General features: G+C 36.0%; 1 protein-coding gene across 5 annotated transcripts in view; it reads right to left on the bottom strand.

Annotated features, from left to right (window-relative positions):
- STAT4 (signal transducer and activator of transcription 4) overlaps positions 1-23,194 on the bottom strand; it is a 92,887-nt gene that overhangs the window by 23,558 nt on the left and 46,135 nt on the right. For 4 of the 5 annotated variants that reach the window (XM_060152418.1, XM_060152417.1, XM_060152420.1 and 1 more), the window contains 10 exons: positions 15,740-15,838; positions 12,367-12,459; positions 11,363-11,441; positions 8,472-8,561; positions 6,821-6,968; positions 5,041-5,199; positions 4,144-4,236; positions 1,315-1,374; positions 996-1,013; positions 816-909 (listed from right to left, as the gene is read on the bottom strand). In XM_060152418.1, the coding sequence (XP_060008401.1) occupies positions 816-909; positions 996-1,013; positions 1,315-1,374; positions 4,144-4,236; positions 5,041-5,199; positions 6,821-6,968; positions 8,472-8,561; positions 11,363-11,441; positions 12,367-12,459; positions 15,740-15,838 (933 nt within the window). Of the gene's footprint in view, positions 1-815; positions 928-995; positions 1,014-1,314; positions 1,375-4,143; positions 4,237-5,040; positions 5,200-6,820; positions 6,969-8,471; positions 8,562-11,362; positions 11,442-12,366; positions 12,460-15,739; positions 15,839-23,194 lie in introns of all 5 variants that reach the window. The other variant, XM_060152419.1, reaches the window with a different exon arrangement.

Below are 23,194 nucleotides of genomic sequence, written 5' to 3'. Positions count from 1 at the left end.
GATTTAGCAGTGTCATATAGAGAGATTCAGTTACAAAGAAATGTACTCTTCAATACTGAAGACTAAACAAAAACAAAATAAAAAATGAAAACCAGCATAAATTTATGTATGCAGATATCTTTCTGTTACCAGAAATTTTATCTTTAAGGAAGTAGACTTTTAGAGACTGCTTCAGTGGTGCCCCAACATTCAGGTGAGGTACCTCCCAAATGCTGATGAACCAGATGAGCAACATGTTTTTGGCACGACAAGCGGGGTCTTTGGGAATCTAAGAACTATGCAAAGAATTAGAAAGAAAGCAGGAAGAGAACTCTAGGTTAGGAGGAAGTGGTAAGAGCAAGAAGTAACAGGATGAGGCTGGGTCAGAAGCTTTCTAGAAATGCCAAGGCAAACTGCAACTCACACCCAGAAACATCATATTTCCCCAAGCTAATCCTCCTAAAATGAAAGAGCCTTTAGCCAGACATGTCATTATTGGTATCATTTGGGAGATTTAAAAGATGAAACCAGGGATGCCTATCGACTGTAAGACAGATTATCTCTGTCAGTATTACCAAAATATTTTAACTAATTAAGACATATATTTAGGTACAACATCACCGTTGTTAAGAACTCACACCTTCAGAGTTAAGGTTCAGAGTTCTTTTTACCATTTAAAATTCTTCAGTGATGGCATGTTTTATTTCTCAATATGGTCCTTAATTCGCATAAGAAACACTAAAGAACAAAACACATTAAATTATAAAGCCTATTAGTTTAAATGTGTCTGATTTGGAGGAGAAAAAAAGCTTGTGTAATTTTACTGCCAAACTCACCAAATGCCGAAATTCTACAGAGAGACTCCCACTGGAAGATTCTTCAATGGACATGGCTTTGACGTGAGTTCCACAAAGCACAAATCTTCGATTGCTAGAGAGAAAATCTTGGCTATTTACATGGTCTCAGGTAAAATATATTTATGAGAACAGCCGAAAATTCTAAAGTAAATGTCTTACCTTAGAGTTGAAACATTCCTGTAAAACCAAGAAGATTCTTTAAAATGAGTTATTTAATAGATCTAATAACAATTTTTCTATGACACTTTAGGGGATAGTATATAAAATTTTATTTCAAGTCTTTACAGTAAAATTTTTAAAATAAGTCTTCCTTGGCGTTCTGTTAAATGTTTGAACTTCAAAGTCAAATATTTGAAGTACATTGATATGTAACGTTAGAGAAGTAAATTTAAAAGTTTAAAATTATTCTATAAAATAAGGACAGTTGTTCTTAAAAAGTCTTACATTTTCATGTTTCAAAATGAAATTAGAAACTTACTTGTCAATCGATGCTTTCACCTTTACCTGATAGTTTAGTTCTGGTAATTTTATCAGTAGTCTGGAAAGACACATAAATAAAGAATTAAAGATAAAAATTTTAATGGCTAAAAGCCTTTTTATATTTAAAGATTTAAATATATTTACAGTAAGTACATATAAATCAAACTCACATTATTTCCAGTCATATGTTAGTGTGTTTTTAAAATGTCCAATTCCTCTTTACTTAGCCATGTTACTAATATTGACATCAGCCACTTAATATAACACATACTTGGAAAGTGTTTCCATATTGCTTCAGTTGATGTGTGTTGGATAACACATTGGCTAGGTCAGAAAAATAGCTATTTGGGTTAAATGTATAAAAAAAAATTTTGCAAGTCTATTAATGTGGCTCCATTTTATTCTCATATTATAAAAAATTGTAAGCTTAGTAAGACTAAATGTTTTGATAAGTGTTTTATGGTAAAATACTGATAAAGACTAGGACTCTGGTAGAATAAGGAAAATTCCACTTCAAATGCATTTGCAGTCTTTAAAGACACTATATTTAAGTAACAGCAAAAATGTTCATAACTAAAAAAGACCTAACTTCAAACAAACAAATGATCAAAGGTCAGAATAACAATTCCTTTAATTCCTTCTTGTGTCAGCCCTCCTTCACTCCTTAGCTTTTCCCAACTCTTCCGAGCTATACCCTCTGACATACCATCTCTGCAGGTTCAGTTCAGTTTCAGAGACATTCATTCAGTCACTCACTCACTCATTCATTTATGCACTCAGCCCAAACCTTGTTCATTCACTCAGCATGTATTGAACTCCTCATATAGACCCTGTACAGCCCCAGGCACTGGGAAACTGGCATAGTGAAGATTAGGGAAGGAGGAGAGTAGACATGGCTATACATCAAAGGAAGAAGTCTAGCCAAAGAGCTGGAATATAGAGAATGGTAATAAGCAACTGAATGGCATTAGAGAAATACAGTCATAGATAACAAACAGCCCAAACAAAACAAAAATAATGTAGCAAAGGTTCCTTAAAAATCCTGCCAGGATTGGTTTCAGAGCTTGGGATATAATAAGTGTACAGCTGTTGGTAGTGAGGGGTGAGGAGGTCATATGAAGTAAGACAAGATGTTTTTCCCCTCTGCATTCCTCTCTATCCTATTTCAGGAAGGATCTCATTCACTGTAGGATGCTGACGACAAAAGGGAGTCCCATGTCACCCCCTTCCTTTGAAACAGGAGGATGGAATGCTATGGAAGAGAGGGGTTTTAGGGAAAATCTTGAATACTGAGTAAAGGATCATCTATCAAGACAGTGGAGGACAGTGTACAGAGAAGAAGGATGGGGACCGAACAGTTAGATGGAAGAGGAAGGCAGAACACCTAAGCCAGGGACTAATGGTCTGTGCCTCTGGCAATCAGTTCAAACACCATGCCATTCAGGGACCTCTTCCACTCAGAACTCTTTGCTGAGCAGTCCCTAATCATCTTCCCCTTCGTCCCACAGAGCATCTTAGACTGAACATAACATCTATGGGGGTGTCTCAAGGAAAAGCAGCATATATACCACCCTTCTATTTCCTTTTAGTGTTACAATTTTCTGGGCTACATAGAGATGTGGGGATGAGGAAGGAACACCTTCTGAAAATCATAAAATTTTAAAAAGGAACCTGGTCTCTGCCTTTTTTTGTTGTTTCTTAAAGTCTTGGTGCAAATTCACACAAAGGAAATGATTAAGAATTTCAAGATGGGTTTCTGAAATGCAAACGAAAGACAAATGCCTTCCTTTTAAAAATGAAGTTCCTAGGTGATAGATGTCAACTAAACTTATTGTAGTAATCATCTTGCAGCTTATGTATGTCAAGTCATTATGCTTAAACTTATACAGTGTTGTATGTCAATTATATCTCAATAAAATGGAACTAAACTAAACTTAAAATGGGGTTCAATAGTGATCTGTGATCAGCGATGCTATCATGGGCTCCTAAATCACCATCTATCATGGCATCACCACCTCTAGTACTAGTCTGGAATTTCAGCTTTCCAGAGGTGACCTAGTGATTAGAAATGTAAAGCTTTGGGACTCAAGAGATTGAGGCATGATGAAAATCTTTGAAAGTTTGAAGTCAAACTCATTATTTTAAGAGTGTCATTACGGAAAACTGTATGCTTTAGTTTGCTCATGCAAATGAAAAGGATCAGATACATAGATAAAGTGGCGACAACATAATCATTTCTCTTTAAATCAGGTACATAATAAGGATGTACTGAAAATCGTGGTGTTGAGATTTTTCATGGACCATCCAATAAGCTAGCTGCTGGGTGATCACAGGTGAAGAACGTTCCATTATATTTCCTGGATAGGATATTCAAATCCTTCCATAATCTGTCTCCAATCTATCTACTCAATCCTCTCTCTCCCTGCTCCCCATGCTTACAAAACAGACCCAGGAAGTCATTATTTCTATAGTCTCACTCTCCCACGCCCCTGCTCTTCCCTCAAGGTCCTTCCTCAGTGACCACAAGGCATTCTCCAGGCTCCCCAGTTTTCTCTCAAGTCAGCCTTTTGAGCAATTAATCTCATGTTGTCCGATATTGTGATTTCATGCTAATAACTCTCACGTCCTCATCTTCATTGTTCTAATCTTTACAAGCAGGGCTCTCACCTTAACATTTCTGTGGGTACTTACCATAGCTGAGTGCTGGGTATGCAGGAGGTGCTCAGTAAAGAATAGTTGAATGAAAGACACAATGAGAGTAACTAGCCTTAATCACACAGTGGCTATGGCATCATAAATATGAAATGATAGAATACATTCTGCCTACCTTAGCTTCACAGTAAACTGAATGAGAGTTTTAAGTACCATCGGCCTCTGAGGGTGGGTTGGCATGCATGGCTGTCGTTCAACCACAAATGAGCTGGGTTCAAAGGAAATAAAGCGCGTCATTTGAAAACACTGGAAACATTGACAGGCTGAAAACCACAGAGTAACAGGATGCTGTCCTCTTACAAAATCCAAATTTTCTACACTTAGAAGGCATTCAAACCCTTGTTAAGCTCAAATCTTTCCAAGACTTCTCATAAATAAATACCAGGAGACGGGAAATACCTAAAGACTGTCCCTAAGTAACAACAGTAAATAACTCTTGATTGTTATAATTGGGTCAAGAATAAAAGCCCCAGTCTATTTTTATCATACTAAACATCAAGTAGAAAGTTAATTTCATGCCATTTTTGAGCTAGACATTAGGATTTCTGGTACATACTAGTATTTTTTTTTTCCCTTTAGATGAGCTTATAAACATAAACATGTTCTCCACCCTTCATTTCTTGGATACGTACTTGAGAAGAAATCCTTGAAATCTTCTTTTCTAAAAGATGAAAAATGAACTTTGGGTGGGTGATGTGGTGGCTCATGAAAAACCGAGTTAGGTGGTGGGAGAAGTGTTGATGAATAAACAGTGAAGAGTAGAAATGTTTCTGGAACTGTCTGGAGCTTTATTCACTGCACCCTGAGGCTCACTGTTTAACACTTCCCTCCCACTCCTTCACCTGAACACCAAAACCCCAGCCAGGGTGTCCTCCCAACTCCACAGGACTGAGGCTCCCAAGAGGCATTTAAATGGATAACATTTGACTTACTCCTTTTTTTTTTTTAATTGAAGTATAGTTGATGTACAATGTTGTTTTAGTTTCAGGTGTATAGCAAAGTGTTGACTTACTTCTTAAAAAGGGTGCAGATCAAGAAGGTGACTCTTTCTAGCAGATGTGTTCTTTGCAGTGGGATGGGATCCCCTTCATATGTCATTTTGGTAGACTGCTCCTCTAATTTCTCCAACTGCCTTCTGAGTTGGAACAGACTTTCTGCCAACAGTGTAAAGCTATCGAACAGCAAATGAAAAATGCAGATAGTTTTCCACTTAACAATCCACCATTTTAACTATTAACCATATTTAGCAAATATTACTAAATAATTATTAAATTAATTAAATTAGTCACTTAATTCCATTAAAGGTTAGTGACAGTTTTTATTTTAATGTTTATTTTCCTAACCCAGCTTTTTGCTAAAATGCATGATAGATGTTAACTGTTTTCAATGTTTTAAAATTTTTACCTTCAGTTATAGATAAGAAATCATTTAGGAAATTTTGTCAACGTCTGGAACGAAATCCCTTTTAATTATCCTTTTTAAAAAGTCTGTTAAACACATATATTTAAAAAATATTGCACTCACTAAAGAGAGCAAATTTAAAACTTTAAAAATACATGATATGAAGAATGTTATGTGTAAGAATACTGAAGAAAAAAACAGTATGACCCCCCCATATATATTTTTTACAGGTCCTAAGTATTAGCCAAAAAATTATCAGTGGATCTTCCTGGAGAAAGGTATCTGCTTAGAGTTTTACCTTGGATCTTACCTTAGAAACAGAGGTGGCAGCTTGGGCTGGAAGTCTGGGAAGGAGGGAGATTGAAAGGCACACAGAAGAGGCCTCCAACTAAGAGGAGGCAGAAGTCTCATGAGACTTGCTAAGTCCATGTGCCCTGACAGCAGCTCTTTCTACTGAAAGTTTATTCCCCACATAACATTGTAGAAAGAACTGCAAACCCCCTACTGAATTTGGTATGAGCACCATTATCTGCTATGCTCCCTTTGTTGTTTATCTTGTTTTCACAACAACAGAGTACAGTGAGGTTAGAGAATCAAAGTATCTCCCCAAGGAAAATCAATAAATTTAAAAAAGAGCCCAGTTACTTTTCCTGAGAAGTAGGCCTGGCAGTGCAGACCTTTTAGTGCAAGTGTGCCCAGTTACTGTGCTTTTTCATTGTATTGGATTGTACCCTTGGAAAGCAATTTTAGATTTCAACTGAAAATTTTCCTTCTTTTTCATTATATTTTCTAATTGTTCTTTCACTCACGTAGTTTTCTTTTACATTGATGAAGGGGAAAACCAAAAAACATTTTTTTAATACAAAGGATAATATCTGTACATAATTGCATGTATGCATGTGTACACAGGCAGGGGATGCCATGTTGTATTAGCCATTTGAGATTTTTTCATTTAAATACAAAAATAAATCACTTTGTTGAAAACACAAAACTAATATTTAACTCTGACACCTTAAGATACACATTTTAAAAATGAGATATAGTGTTTGAAGCCAGTGCTTCTCATGCCCTTCAAGAAAGTGTATTTATTGCTGATTTGAAAAAGTTCATTTGAGTCTTTTAAGATTGATATATTAGATAAGAAAATAAGCAATTCTTAAGCATTCTATAGATTTCTATAGATGCTTTATTTTTCTCCCCAAAGGGATGGAAAGTAAGAACACTCAGACAATTACATCCATTTGTTTTCAACGGTAGAGTTCCAGCTGCTAATAAGCCATCAATAAGCTGAATGAATTGACATTTGGGTCTAAGCCTGTATTCTCTGGCTAAGCGACACTGTTGTGTACTTCCTGTGGTTTTCACTAGAAACTAAATTCAGTTCATTTTACCAGTTTTGGAGCTGGTCGAGCCCATTGTGGAGTGGACCTCCGATGCAGGCGACTTGCTGCCGCCTCTTCCAGTCTTGCAGCTCCTCCACCAGGGTGCTGTTCATTAACAAGTCCGTCTCATTCACTATTTGTGTCATCTTACTGAGGGCTTCCTGAAGACAAGAGTGACTACTGAGAAGATTCTTATGACACACAACCAAAGTTACTCATAATTTAACCTATAAAATAATTTGTGTGACCTGGGAGATAAAGCCTTGGTTAAAATTTTGACCAAATATTTTACCAAATACTACCTTCTATCTGCCATAGCACTGCCTTTTCAAATAATTAAATTATTGCAATTCAATAATGTCATGAAGAAAGAAGCATGACCATAGTTAACACTCTCGTAATAGCACATAATACTCTCATAATATCATTTACTATAAGTAGGTTGAATTTGTAACTCCTGTGACAATATTGAATCCTGTAGTTATAAAAGCCATATATCTGCTTCTTAAAAAGCCATTTATAAATTGAACTTATATTCTTATAATTATGTTTATGCATTTATTTTTAAATGTACTGACTAGAATTTAAGCCTTTCTGTGTTAGTTTTTAGTACCACTTTATCTGGGTTTGGGGAAGCATAGTGGGAAAATATAACTTTCAAAGGCCTAGGGATTAGAAGATGTGAATTTCTACCCTGGCTTTGCCACAGCTATGTGAATTTGGACAAGCCATTTATCTTTGTTGGGACTTGATCTTCTTCTCTATACAGTCAGGTGAATGGACTGAATTATTTCTAAGATTCCCCCTCTCCTTAAAATCTTATTCAAAGTAGAATAAGATGGCATGCATAAAATGTATAGCATAGATTTATTATGCATAAAAGCATTAAGTTAATCTTAGGTTAAATATTTACATATTTAAAATCTGATATATAACTTTAAGTTTATAATTAATTTAGGGTGAAAATAAATTTTACATTTATCTGTGCTTACACAAATTCCTGCACAAAAAGATGAAGCCAAACTTTTAGAAATAAACTATTGATTTCAGTGACTGGTTAAATTTCAATGTGTCTATTTTCAAGGAGAGGTAGAATTGAGAGATATTTCTCCTCTTTCAAAATATTTTATTGAGCCAGAAAATTTTCTTCCTCTCCTTGGGAAGAGGTTAGATTGAACATGTTCAGGTCTCAATGGACTCTCCTGAAACCTACAGAATTATTTAGCACAATGTCATTTTTCAGAATAGAAACTGGGACACTTATTTCTGTAACAAAGTTTTAGTAGTCGTCAAGTAATATTTTAATTATACATGTGCAGTAGAACCCATCCCAGCATATTAAGTGTAGCAACTAAAACAGTCATGTCTGAAATAGTGGCAAAAAAAAACTGGGTAAAATGTTCACCTTGAAATTAATGGTAGCTACAGTACATGTACCACATAAGCAGGATAAATAGACTCTAGAAGGGTTCTGCTTTGTAAACTTAGGTGAAGAAGCATGGCAAACAGTATGATACTCTTCCTAGAAACACTGCCTTTTATTCATTCAGCATAAATGGAACTGATAAAATCAAGGAGCTTAATTTCAGAGCTTAATCTAGTAGGACTAGATGTAGAAAAAGGAGAAAAATAGGCAAAAGGCCCAATTAAAGTTCTTCACTAGCCTTTCTTTTGAAGTCCAGGCTGTTCAGCATTTCCTGCAGAGTCAAAACTTCCTGATTCATTAGGGCGCTGTTCTTGTCACCCTGATCTGTGAAGGAAAAGAGATCAGACTTAGAGTCCTCTCCAAGGTGAAGCTCTCTGTCCTGAAAGCCAAAGCCAGCTGTAGCCTGCCATCCTAAGATCCCATGATGCAAGAGCCTAAATGGGGCCATTAGTGATGAGCTTAGAAGTAAATCCCTCGCTGCCAGGAAGGATTACATCCAAGCATGCCAGAGATGAGCTCTCTATCTTACAGACCTTGAGAGAACACCATTCTTCACACAATGTTCCTTTTGGGGGCAGGGAGAGAGGAGAATATAAATGTTTTTATAACGGATTCTTTATTAGATCATCTCTACATTTATAATGACCTTGGTTGGTTGGGATGTGTAAGAAAGAAAAGGGGCCCTTCTTTGTGCCTATGATTAAATCATATTTGACCCCTCCTGATGCCTTTACTCAACCTCCTGGAAGAGTTGCCGTTTTATAGTACATAGTCTCATTAACTAATAAAGACTAAATCCTTTGCTTTCTCTTTTCCTTTGCAAAACAGGCTAGCCTCACAGTAAAACCAGAAGAAGTGGGAAAGAGTTACAAATTAAGAAAAATCTCTGACTGAACAAAACCCAAAATGATTTATCCTCGTAAATGACAGATGTACAATAAACATTGTATTATTTAATTTGAACTAAAACTTTATTGGTATATAGTAAGTGACTGCTTATACCAACTGCTCATCTCTATAATAAATGAAGTTTTGGAATGCTGATCTGAATTGTGTTATTGTGAAAAGAGGCCCCCAAACAATGCTGTGGCAAAGTCCTCAACAAAAGAGCACTGATTTCCAAGAAGTCATTTCTGGTTGAATTCATTCACAAATTCACAAATTCCTAGATCCCATATGTAGCAAAATCCTGCTGATATGGCATTTTATCATTTCAAAACTTCACTAGCTAATACTTTCCAGTCTTCACCAGCAAAGATATAACTTGTTTCCCATGTATCTTTCATTTCCCTTAAAACATTTCCTTTCACTTATAATCAACAAAATACTTGTTGATTAAGTAATAATCATTTTTATTCTTCATAATGCTTATGAAGCACTGTAAGATACTAAAGTAACTCTAATTGTAATATACTAAGTTCAAAATAATTTTACTGTTTTAATGTAAAACAGTATATTTTAATGTATATTCTATTTCATAAAATTCATGGTTCACATATGAAATTTAGGCTGAGGCTGCTTTCAATGAATTGTAATTCTTGATTAAATGTGCAGTTGTTCTAAACCTTTTAAGAATCATGGACCCCTTTGATAAGCTGATGAAACCTGTGCTTGTGTCATTTCTTCCAAAGGAAAAAACATTGTACATACAATTATGAATATATTCAATAACATTTCATGGGAGTCAAGACATCCTGAAGGTGCCAGAAGGACATGTCACATCTCACTTATGCCAGGAAAAACGAATATCCTCTCTTTTAAATCTTAGATGGAAAGTTAACAAAGAATTTGATCACAATCACCCATACTACTTCCTTCCAGATAAATTTTTTTTTTTTTTTTTTTGCGGTCCGCGGGCCTCTCACCGCTGTGGCCTCTCCCGTTGCAGAGCACAGGCTCCAGACGCGCAGGCTCAGCGGCCATGGCCCACGGGCCCAGCCGCTCCGCGGCATGTGGGATCCTCCCGGACTGGGGCACGAACCTGCGTCCCCTGCATCGGCAGGCGGACCCTCAACCGCTGCGCCACCAGGGAAGCCCCCAGATAAATTTTAAGCTAACATTTCAGTAGTTAAGGATGATTCTGTAAATCATCTGTACAAAGAATTTATATCTAATGTGTTTTTCAAAATTATTTTAGAATTACAAAAAAGTTACGAAAATAGTACAGAGTGCACATATATCCTTCATCCAGCTTCTTCTAGTGTCTTAGATAAGCATAGTACAATGTTCAAAGCCAGAAGATTAACACTGGCACAATCCTATTAACTAATCTAGAACTAATGAGGATTTCTCCAATTGTCCCACTAATTGCAACACACTCTAAATGTTATTACTTGTAAATCTTAGATTTTATAAATTTTATCATTCTTTGCTTATATTTCTTAAAAAACATCAAATTGTAAACAACCTCAATATTTAACCACAATGAAATAGTCAAATAAATTTCAGTGTCCTTACATTTTGGTATTTACACAATTATTGATATTATGTTTTGAAGATTTTTTTATATGAGGAAATACATAGAATAAAACTTTAGCTTAAAATGCTATACAAAAAACTATGTACAAGATGATTTCAATTTTTTCGTAAATAAATAGATATGTATGTATTTGAACGTGCAGGAAAAAGGCTGGAAGAAAATATACTAACATTTTGACAGTGTTTATATCTAGATAGCAGAATTTTGTGTGGTTTTTAATTTTGTAATACTTTTTTCTACTTTCTAAATTTCCTACAGAGTCACATTTCTACTTTTAATTTTTAAAAATTATATTAAAAGACTCACCTAGAGATAATATTAGTAATTTCCTGATCATATTAGACAATTATTATTACTTTTCTTAGTTGTGATAATGATATTTTGATTCTATAGGAGAATGTTCTTACTTTTTGGAGATGCATCCTGAAATAGGGGTGATTTCTCATGAGCTTTATAATTTACTTTGAATCATAGGTAAAAAGATATATTTATATGGAGAGAAAAGGAGGAAGCAAAATAAATTAACTTCTCCTGCACACTCTCTTCAAAAAAAGGGATCAATTTATCAACTCTGCAGCAAAGACGAAACCCTAGTCACATTGCCTTTATGTCCCTATGTGGAATTATAGACAAAACAAAAACTTACCCATTGTCTGAATTGTTTTATACCTGTAGTCAAATTCATCTTGCAGATCTTCTAAATATTTGGTGTCTTGTTCTGTCATCTTTTTACAAAGAAAACATACTCTGTTGTTACAATTAAGCACGTCAATGCAACAACATCATCCATCATCAGTATTTCAAAATACACAGTTTGGTGCTTGCAATCCCCAGTAATATCCCAGACTAACTATACAGAATCTACATTTCTAAACAGCTAATGCCCATGAACGTTGAATAGCACTAGAAGAACCGACTGAAGTTGCTCTTCCATTTTCTCTTCCTGAGTGTTTGCAAATTTCAGCATCTTGCCTCTCATTTCTCAGTTAATTCCAAATGATGCAACTAATATCATTTTTATCGGAGAGTATGGATACTTTTTTCATTTTAGCTCCATACAACTCTGTATTAATGTACCAACTATCTTTTTGCTTAAAATCTCCATTCTCAAACGATATAGTTTATGACAATTGAGTCTAAATTTTTTTCCTCTCTACCTCTTAGAAAAAAAATATCTGTGGCTCCTCTGTGGCTCCTGTTCATTTCTGTCTTTGAGATTTTTACTTTTACTCTTCTCCAAACCTGGTGACGTTTTTCTGCTCAGATATAACGGTGTCAAGATCTGAGCTAAAGGCTTTTCATATAGTATTATCTCACGTAGTCCTCACAACAATCCTGTTACAGTGGTTATCCTCACTTTTATAGATGAAGAAGCAGAGGTTTAGAGGTGTGAAGCAGCTTACTCGCCTAAGGTCACATGGCTTCTCACTGATGGAGTCTGGTGTGGAAACCCTAATTTCCGGTAAATTGAAGTTAAAAGCTTCCCACAAATAAATTTTTTCTAATATGAACGTAGTGTGTGAGAGATATTTATCTTATAACAAATTACCCTATGATTTCTGTACGCACTAACTTTGGGCACACAAGAGAAAGATGCATAGTATGGTGACAACAGCTAGACTTTCCTGGTGTCTGTAAGAGATCACTCACCTGCACACTATTTCTAATGGCAGCCACTCTGTGCTCCACATTCCTCTGTCTTTCTGAAACTGAAGAACTTTGTAAGGATTTCTCCAGAGGTCCCTGGAAAAACAATGTCTTGAAATTTCGATGATGTTGATAAAACAAGTTTATGAAGAATGTAGTATATGTAATATACTTTGAACTGAGGTATGGATGAGTATGATATGAAATACTCTATAGCCATTAAAAAATATGCTGTAGAAAAATATTTAATGACATACAAGTAGTGTTAAATTGTTAAGAAATAGAGCAAATTATAAGACACCATATGTTTGTGATCTCTGTTGCTTGTATATATATTTATACTTATTTATTTATTTACAAAAATCTGGATATATGTATAGACATGTAAACTCAAGTACATGTGACCTGAAGCACACACATCCCAAAATATTATCATGTGCTATCTTTTTTTTTTTTTTTTTTTTTTTTTTTTTGCGGTACGCGGGCCTCTCACTGTTGTGGCCTCTCCCGTTGTGGAGCACAGGCTCCGGACGCGCAGGCTCAGCGGCCATGGCTCACGGGCCCAGCCGCTCCGCGGCATGTGGGATCTTCCCGGACCAGGGCACGAACCCGCGTCCCCTGCATCGGCAGGCGGACTCTCAACCACTGCGCCACCAGGGAAGCCCCATGTGCTATCTTTGAGCAGTAAAATTACAGATGATTTTATGGTTAAATTTTTTTCCCCTAATTTTCTATAACAGACCCATATTGCTTTTGAAATTCTATAAAATGAATACATGTAATTTTTTTTGAATACATATAATTTAAAAATTAGTATAGTGAAACTACATTAAGTTGGACTTAAATTCAGAATTAGGGATGTTGAATCTGTCAGGATGAGATTTATTTTTACATTGGAACAGAGGGAGTTTGCTAAAGAATATGTAAAAATGTTAGGCTGGTTAAATAGAAAGGCTAACCAGCTACTCCAAGCCCCATTTCTTTTTTTTTTCATATTAAGTATGATTTTATAACTTTATTTTCCATTCTGTAACACACTGTAAACAGCTTTCTGTGTGATTAAATATATATGAAAATCATGATTTTTAACAGCTGTATTCATTATGTTTGAAGCTGTAAGGTCAGTGGAATGTTGTGAAATGTTTCTGTTGGCTGCACAGAAGGACAATATTGTTTCCTTCTTTTCAAAGAACTTTTTAACAGTAATGTGTTCATCTGAGGATCCTAAATTCCTTTTCTAAATTCTAAGAGTAGCTTTCTCTTTGATTTATTCTCATGTGTGACATTCTGCACATCCTTCCCACCACCTGAGTTCAGGTTTCCTGGTCTCCAGCCCCATCCTTCTCCTTCGCCCTTTACCAAACTTCAAATGCAAGTCTGGAGATGTCAAGGCTCTTCCATTTTGCTCACCACCAACTACAGTAAAGTCCAAACTCTGGTGCTAACCACTTTGGGCTCCAAATGTGATCTAGCTTCATTTATGCTTTACTTTCCCTAGTGGAGGAGAAGCCTCTATGTCCCAGGCAGGTAAATGAAGAAGCAACCCTTTCTCTTCCCCCTTATTCTCCCCACTTCACCCCAAAGGAGAGGATGGTTTATAGCAGGGGTCCCCAACGCCAGGGCCACGGACCACTACCAGTCTGCGCCGTTAGGAACTGCAAGCCCCATTTCTTGGCCACTCTAATAATCTGGCATTAAGTTCCATAGATATAACGTTTACGTAGATATCTAGAGTTGAGTTAGAATGTCAGTAAACCCTTCACCTTACAGTTGGATGGGGACGTATGGTTAGAAAGGATGATGACTAAGATCTATAGCAAATCAGTGGCAGAATCTCAAGTGGAACCCAGGTCCTTGACTGTCAATCAAGTGTTTTTTCAACTACATCACATTCTTCAGATGGGTAAAGCCTTTGTAAAATTCACTCTCATTTTGGCCCCCATTATTTGTATTTGTGTGTGTGTGTATCTCCCTATATTTGTCTACTGGTTCAAAATTTACAAACTAGTGTTTCTTTTGTGGTAGTATGTAGCACTAGCAGATTATTTGTGGAATGATTTTGATGAGCATCTATTCAAACAAATGTTTCTAATTTGCCGGATACCTGACGTATGAAGAGAACAACAACAACACACACACACAGACAAAATGACTAGAGATAAGAGGGCTACGAAAAAGGACAGCTCAGAATATATATGAGAATATCATATATTAGTAACAGCATCTCAATGTTCACCCAAAAAGCACTGAATCAAACTATATTTACTTTAGAAACTCACTAACTTTAGATTTTAAATTAAATAAAGGTGATACCATTCTTCTTTATCATCTAAAAAATAAGAGTAAGTTGTTAAAGCTTCATACTTCTCTAAAAACAACCATAACCTGACAGCAACTAAATCTGAGAATTTTTTCTTTTTTTTTTTTTTTTGGCGGTACACGGGCCTCTCACTGTTGTGGCCTCTCCCGTTGTGGAGCACAGGCTCCGGACGCGCAGGCTCAGCGGCCATGGCTCACGGGCCCAGCCGCTCCGCAGCATGTGGGATCTTCCCGGACCGGGGCACGAACCCGTGTCCCCTGCATCGGCAGGCGGACTCTCAACCACTGCGCCACCAGGGAAGCCCCTGAGAATTTTTAATAGTTGAAAAAAGATACTTTTCTTGGATCTTCAAAAATAAATACACTAGTGTGATTTACTAACTTATAGAGTGTGACATGTGGAAAGTTGATTATTCACACACTCTTTCCTTTTCAAAAGGATTAACTGAAAAAGTATTCCCAGGGATTTCATATTCTTCTACTTATCTTTGATGGGGGCTCTGAGTTCATTCAGCATAGTGGGATAAAATATAATCTAAAATATTATTGGCAAGGCAAAGCACACTGAAACAATAAACAAGCAAATATTTACGGAGCTTCTGTAAGACAAAATTCCTGCTCGTGGAGTAGTTTGGACTTGTGGGGTAGGAAATTGGGAACTACTGAAGGGTTTGCGCAAGATCAATCCCTGAGGATAAACATGCTGAGAGAAACAGGGCCTAAATGGTAGTTAGGAATTCAGCCCGGAGGTGGTTACTCTATTCCTCAACTGATACAGTAAGACCACGGACCAGAGTGTGAGCAGTGGAAACAGAAAAGGATGTATAGATAGGATTCCAGAAACAAACTCTGGAAAGACTTGGTAGTTATCTCAATAAGGAGGCAGAGAAAAGGAACTATTCAAAGATAATCCCAAGACCTTGATTCCAAGTGACTGGAAGGATGACGGGACCATCAACATAGGTAGAAGAAGATGGCTGGAAAGAAGACTAGAATTTCTGTTTCAGAAAAATTGAGTTCCAGGTGATAACAAGATTACAATGGAAGAAAATGTTACCTGAACAGGCATGTTGGCTGCAGCCAATATTCTCCTCTCTTCCCTTAAACAATTTGAAATAACCACAGACACATGCATCGGATTTCCATGAAATTTTCCCTGAAAAAAAGTGAAAAACAACACAAAATCTTCAATATATACATCACTATTTGCAAATCAAAAATAATCTCCAAATAAATACGTGAAATTATTTGGGATTTGTTTCAACAACCTATTCTATTATAAAGCCACAGAAACTAATATTGTGAACGTAGATGCCTATGCAGCATATTGCTCTGTCTCTAAAAGTTATTTTTAATAATTAAAAATAGTTCTTAAGCACCTCTGTAGGAAAGACCCTGAACACACACTCAGGAGGATCAGGTTACTTTGGGCTTAGGATAAGTTTTACAAGAGTTACTTCTTTGTAAATTATTATGAACTAGGGTGGTCCCAGCTGTTCATTTGTTAGCTCTGTACTACATGGTGTGCCTAACGCATTTCTTTTGGTCCCTGTTTGGTGCTCTTCATGTCGATTAGCTCATAACTATATCGGTATGCTAGAGAGAAACTCTATCACACACATTTTAGCAACAATATTTTTATGACATCTAAGTATATACATTTTTTTACCGATGCTAATGGTTCAGATATTGTAAACTGGCAACCTGTGGGTCTAATTTAGCCATAAGGTATGTTGTGTAAGTTGAAATATTGTAATCCCTTCAGTTGAAATATTGTGTAAGTTGAAATATGGGTAGAACATGTACTACCCATAGTTTCCATAGTATCCAGCACTGAGTGACCTAGGCACTCATTTATTTTACCTGCCAGGCACCTATAGGTTTTCTTGGTTTGCAGGATTAATTTGAAAAACACCATCATTTTAGTCAGTAGTGTTAAACTTCTTTGTTACTAGACCCTTCCATGGCAGGATTAACAGGAAACACAATAAATGTAGACAAATGCCTTTATTTAGTTTCCCTCTGCCCTCCTGTCTGAAGGAGGTGCTACTTATCCATGAAATGGCCAAAGGGCAATAGCAGAAAAGATAAAAGTGGAAAATTAATAATCAAAAGTAGATTATACAGACTAGTAAACCAAAGGGTCTTTCTTGGAAAGAAATGAGGTTATTGGTTGTAAACATTTTTAAGGCCTTGACCATGGCCACAATTTTATTAGATGATGCATTCTAATCAGCATTTCTATTTGTAAAACCAGGGTAAACACCAAGTATCTGGTTTCCTGCTTTTCCATATTCTATAGCTTTTAAAACATTTTTCCCCTTTAAATGAGAACACTCCGAAAGAAAAAAACAAAAATGAATTGACAGAAACTCTTAAGGTAAAGAAATTAAAATTATCCTATTCATTAAGCAGGGATACCAAATTTCTGATTCCTGCATGCTGACAATTTCAGATTCTCCCTAGTTTGAATTTGTTCTTGTTTTTAAAATTTCCCATTGATTTGTTTTCCATATACCTTCCATTTAACTCACCAAGAAAAGCTATGTTTGCTCATTTTGCCTTTATTTTTAAAATATTCCACTGATGAAAATAAAGGGTTTCTCCCAGGGCTAATTTGGAGACTGCTATTTATGTAACGTTGAAAGCTTTTCCTATCCAAGATCAGGAGTTCCTCTAAGATCCCAAGAATCACCACTGTTTGTCTTTGTTTTTCTCACTGTTACAGGAGTTCTTCATTGTTGATTATCCAGATCCTATCTTTCAGCATTTCTCAGCTCCTTTGTCTATACTTTTTCATTTTTCTTTCCTGCTTGAATTTCTTCTACCTTCCCTTTCAGATTTGGTTTCCCCCTATGTCTTGTGAGGTTAAATTATTCATTTTTTTCTCCTTTGTTAAGAGTAAAGAATCACTATTGTTTTTATCCAGGCTATTTTTTCACTTTCTTTTTGCATTTTTCCTAACTAACTTAGCTCTCACTTAAATGTATGAGATGAAAACATCTTATGGAAAATTGACCGCTATAGATTCAAAAACCAAAGTAGCACTTTTTTTAATGATCAGGCTTTTAAAATTTATTTCTTATTGAAGTATAGTTGATTTACAATGTTGTGTTAGTTTCAGGTGTACAGCAAAGTGATTCAGCCATATATGTATAATTCTTTTCCATTATAGGTTATTACAAAATATTGAATATAGTTCCCTGTACTATACAGTAGGTCCTTGTTGTTTACCTATTTTATAGATAGTAGTGTGTATATGTTAATCTCAGACTTCTAGTTTATCAACCCCCCTCCACTTTCCCTTTTGGTAACCATAAGTTTGTTTTCTATGTCTGTGAGTCTCAAATTAGCATTTAAAATTTTCGTTATCAAAGATGTAGTATGTTCACCTTTCAGTAGTTACCATGTATATGGACCAGGGACACCCCCCCCCAAAAAAAGCACAAACAGAAAAACAGAAATAACAAAAGAAAACCCACCCCTAAGTGTGTGTTGGTGGGAGGAAGGACGGAAGAGAAATTGCCCTTTTTCTAGCGTGAGTCTGTCTCTCTTATGTGCAGGTACTGCAAATATCTTCTACTCTGTGGCTCTCTTTTCACTATCTCTTAGTGTCAATAAATAGAAGTTTTTAATTTTAGTGAAGTCAAATTTATTAACTCTTCTGTCTATGGTTAGTGCTTTTTATGACTTAAGAAATCTTTCCCTAATCTACAGCCATGGAGGTTTATTCCTATATATATATATAAAGCCGTTAGAATTTTGCCCTTAATTGTAATTCACTTGGAGCTTCTTAATAATGAGAGGCCCCTTTCACTTTTTTCTATATGAATATCAGTTCCAACAATATTTATTGAACATTCTGTTCTTTTACCACTGCTCTGCTGGGCCAACTGTCATAAATCAAGTGCCCATATATGGATGGTTTGCTTCTGACTCCATTCCATCTTATGGTTCTATCTGCTTTATCAACAGACCGTCTTAATTACTAGAGTTGTATAGTAAGTTTTTTGACGTCAAGTAGAATAGCTTTTCTTTGCATTTTTCACATAAATTTTGGAATCACCTTGTCAAGCTACAAACACACATACACACACACACAAGTTGAGAATTTGAATGGCACTAAATCTTTAGATACTTGGCATCTTTGTGTTCTAATCTATTTATTTAAGTCTTCTTTAATGTCTCTCTATTAAGCATTATAATTTTCCACAGAGATCTTATACATTTTTTGCTAGGTTTGTTTCTATGTAGCTGGTATTTTTCATAATGGATAGTATTTTTCTTTCCTAATTGTTTTCACTGGTATGTAGAAATATATTTGGCTTTTATATATTGACTTTAAATCCATCAACTTTGCTAAACTCTTAATAATTCTAATAATGTACTTGTAATATCTATTACCAAGTCTAAAAATTCATCTGTAGATTGTTTTGGATTTTCTGCAAATACAAATCACATCTTGTATGAGTATTGATAATATTTTTCCCCTTTTCATTTATCTAATATCAGTCAGAACTTCACCTTCATACTATGATTTATTTAGAAATGTATTGGTTAATTTCCAAAGATAGGGATTTTTTCCTTTTTATTGACTGTTATGATTTTAAAATTCTGATCAGAATAGATGTTCTGAATGACTTCAGTCACTTAAAATTTATTGAAACTTGCTTTGTGGCCCAGCATATGGACTTTTTGTAAATATTCCATGTGAGCTTGTAAAAAATGTGAATTCTGCAGTTGCTGGGTGCAAATGTCTTATACAAGTTTATTAACCCAACTTTGTTAATTGTTTTGTTCAAAAAATCCTTGCTGATTTTTTTGCCTCATTAATTTTATCAAATATTGAGAGGCATGTTAAAATCTAGTTTGTGAATTTTTCTTCTTGTGGTTCTTTCATACACATTCAGACTTGTTATGTATTACTAGTGAGTCAAATCTTTCAATACTATGAACCGACCTTTATTGTTAAGAATGCTTTTTGCCTTGAAACAAAAATATAAACTATGACATAATACTTATTATCACTTAGAATTTTTATTTCATCCTATTGAAAGAATTCTTGATTTACTTAAACATATAGATATTTAATATCACATATTCACATCATACCTATATAAAAGAGTAAATATACATGAAATAAATTGGTTATGTATCCGTAAAACTTCTTTGCATATTTACAATTCAACTTTTCTGAACCTCTTTTCAAATTAGATTCATTGGCGTTCATGTTTTTTTCCCATAAAATAATGTCCTCTGGGCCACCAGGAAAGTCAGTGATGCAGCATCTCTTTAAATGTGCACCACTATTACCTACATTCTGTGAGTTTCGATGCTGGCACCTCCTTGATCTTACCAGAAGTTTTCAACAGAAAGTTTTCAGACAAGAACCAGGACTCACTCACATTCCTTCTGCAAATGGTCCTGAAATGATTTGATGACTGAAGCATTGAGGGTTGTAGTGGCCTAGTCATGCCATCATGATTCACAACCATTATACTTTTACATGAAATGATTAGGCAACTGTTCAGATACATGTCCATGAAGTCACTGAGAACTAGACTATATAGCAGGTTCCTAGATGTCTGTTCCAGAAGATGTCTAACCAATACTCTATCAGCTCAACCACCACCTGTACTCTTTTGGTTCACTCCTAATAACATCTTTGAAGAAGTTCTTATTCGTAGACATTGTTTACAGTTTAAATTAAATATGGTGGTACCTTCAGCAGTTGTCAGTTAGGCATAAGATTACAGTGATACACTGCTTTTCATAATCCAAACTCGTACTCTTGATCCTTTTAAAGATCCTTTTGGGGAACCCTCTTACACTTTTGGTGGGAATATAAATTGGTATAGCCACTATGGATAACAGTATGGAGGTTACGGTTAGGGTTAGGGTTAGGGTTAAAAAACCCTAAAAAACCTTAAAAAACTAGAAATAGAGCTATCATACGACCCAGCAATCTCACTCCTAGGCATATATCTGGAGAAAACCATAATTTGAAAGGGTGCATGCACCCTAATGTTCACTGCAGCACTATTTACAATAGCCAGGACATGGAAGCAACCTAAATGTCCATCAGTACAGGAACAGATAAAGAAGATGTGGTGCATATATACAATGGAATATTACTCAGCCATAAAAAGGAATGAAACAGTGGCATTGGCAGAGATGTGGATAGACCTAGAGACTGTCATACAGAGTGAGATAAGTCAGAAAGAGAAAAATAAGTATTGTATAATATTGCTTATATGTACAATCTAGAAAAATGGTACAAATGACCTTATTTGCAAAGCAGAAATAGAGTCACAGATGTAGAGAACAAACTTATGATTACCAAGGGGGGAAGGGGAGGGTGGGATGAAGTAGAAGATTGGGATTGACATATATACACTACTATGTATAAAATAGATAACTAATGAGAACCTATTATAGCACCGGGAGCTCTACTCAATGATCTGTGGTGACCTAAATGGGAAGGAAATCTAAAAAAGAGTGGATATATGTATACGTATAACTGATTTGCTTTGCTGTACAGCAGAAACTAATACAACACTGTAAAGCAACTATATTCCAATTTAAAAAAATAATAAAATTTAAAAAAAAATCCTTTTGCATTGACAGTGTAATTTTGTCTTGTCAAAGAAAACCACCCCCAATTCCCAGCATTACCTATTTGATTAAACACATATTTTAATTTTTCCTCAATGGCATCATGCTGGAGGTTAAGTGCATTCTGTTTAAAATCAGCAGGAAGTTTCTGATAAATGGATATTGTACATCTTAATGATAATCCTGTGCAATGCATGATTCATTTACTCCAGCCTGCTATTGTGCTGAGATTTTATTCATCTATTGTGAGGAATTTGCTGATTTCTCTTGTCACTGTTGCTGTGTGTATGATAGGCAATCCTTTTGCATGAGTCTCAATCATAAAATATAATACAGCTTCTACTAGTGGACATCTTCCTTCCTTTCTTACATCCTGCAAAGCACTTTATTGTTGCTTTCTAAGAAAATATGGAATTTAGGACCATCCATCCACTGACTATTAACTTGCTTAACAAATATCAAATTATGCCCTGCTGATTTGTTCCTGTCCCATTCTGCATACATGAAAACTATTTGTTTCATTCCTAAATCACAGTATTATACTGACGACACTTAAACAGCAATTAAATTCAATGTGTTGTACCAACTGTGCACATAATTCAACTGAAGTGACAACAACATGAATAGCTGTGACCCAATTTTACATCACAGGAAATGGCAATGCCATTGTGATTGCTACCTGAAAATAGCAATTAAGAGATGCTATCGAATATAAGATGCGTTTTGATTTCAGAGATGATAAAATGCAGAAAAAAGGTGTCTTAGAATCAACAAATGTGCTATTTTATGATTTTTTCTGCTTTATGCTAAATTCCTTGGCTTTCCTTCAAATTCTACTACCTTCCATCTAATTTCTAAATTTGACTTGTCACTAAAGAATGACTAGTTCATCTACTTTTTTCCCCCCAGGTGGTCCAAGGAGTACCAGAGTCAGAGGTAAAGGAAGTGATGAGGCTGCTCAAAATAACCTCCTCCGTTCAGGTGGCACAAAATTTGAGATTTCACAACTAGACTTTCACTCTTTTGAGTTTCTTCCCCCAGGATCCTCTTTAGAATGCAAAGATATGAGGGAGAGTTAACACTACATTTAATTAATTTCCTCTGCATTGTTAAGGATTTATCAGATGTGCTCTCTGGCTGCAGTGACCTGGCACCTGCAGGTTGAGAGTAATGGGTCCCAGGGCAAATAAAAGAAGTTTCAGGAGAGCCTTGAAAGAGGAAGGCAACAGTAACCAAAGGGGAAGTAGGATTCTGAAGAAATATGTAGCCAAAAACTGTCTGAGCCTAGATTTCTCTAGAAGTTAACCCTGAGACAAAGATTCCAGTGCAAGAAATATAAATGGGAGTTCATCCCAAAACACACAGTTATGGGAGCGGGTAAATGAGAGGAGGGAGAGAAGGCATCCAGTAAAGGGTGTGGTATCCAGCCATTGGCTAAGATTGGCTGGGAACCCTGGGAATAGGGTAGAACATGTGCCTTAGAGTTATCTACCCAAGGCCTTTGGGAACTGGAGTATTTTTACATCAGCTCTTGTCGTTATTAGCTCTAAAGCAAAAAGACACAGATGCTGGCATTTTTAAGTCCACCTGATTAAACTAAAATGATAAGGTCCAAGGGATATGGGCAGGGCAGTCTGCTATTCCAGCTCTCCTCCTAACCTCAATTTGAGAATTTTTTTTTTTTTTTTTTTTTTTTTTTGCGGTACGTGGGCCTCTCACTGTTGTGGCCTCTCCCGTTGTGGAGCACAGGCTCCGGACGCGCAGGCTCAGCAGCCATGGCTCACAGGCCTAGCAGCTCCGTGGCATGTGGGATCTTCCCAGACCGGGGCACGAACCCATGTCCCCTGCATCGGCAGGCGGACTCTCAACCACTGCGCCACCAGGGAAGCCCGAGAAA

The sequence above is a fragment of the Lagenorhynchus albirostris genome, chromosome 6, assembly GCF_949774975.1.
Source record: "Lagenorhynchus albirostris chromosome 6, mLagAlb1.1, whole genome shotgun sequence".
Classification (NCBI taxonomy): Eukaryota; Metazoa; Chordata; class Mammalia; order Artiodactyla; family Delphinidae; genus Lagenorhynchus; species Lagenorhynchus albirostris.
Note: the sequence above shows the minus strand (reverse complement) of the source record. Positions and strands in the feature narration are given on the sequence as shown.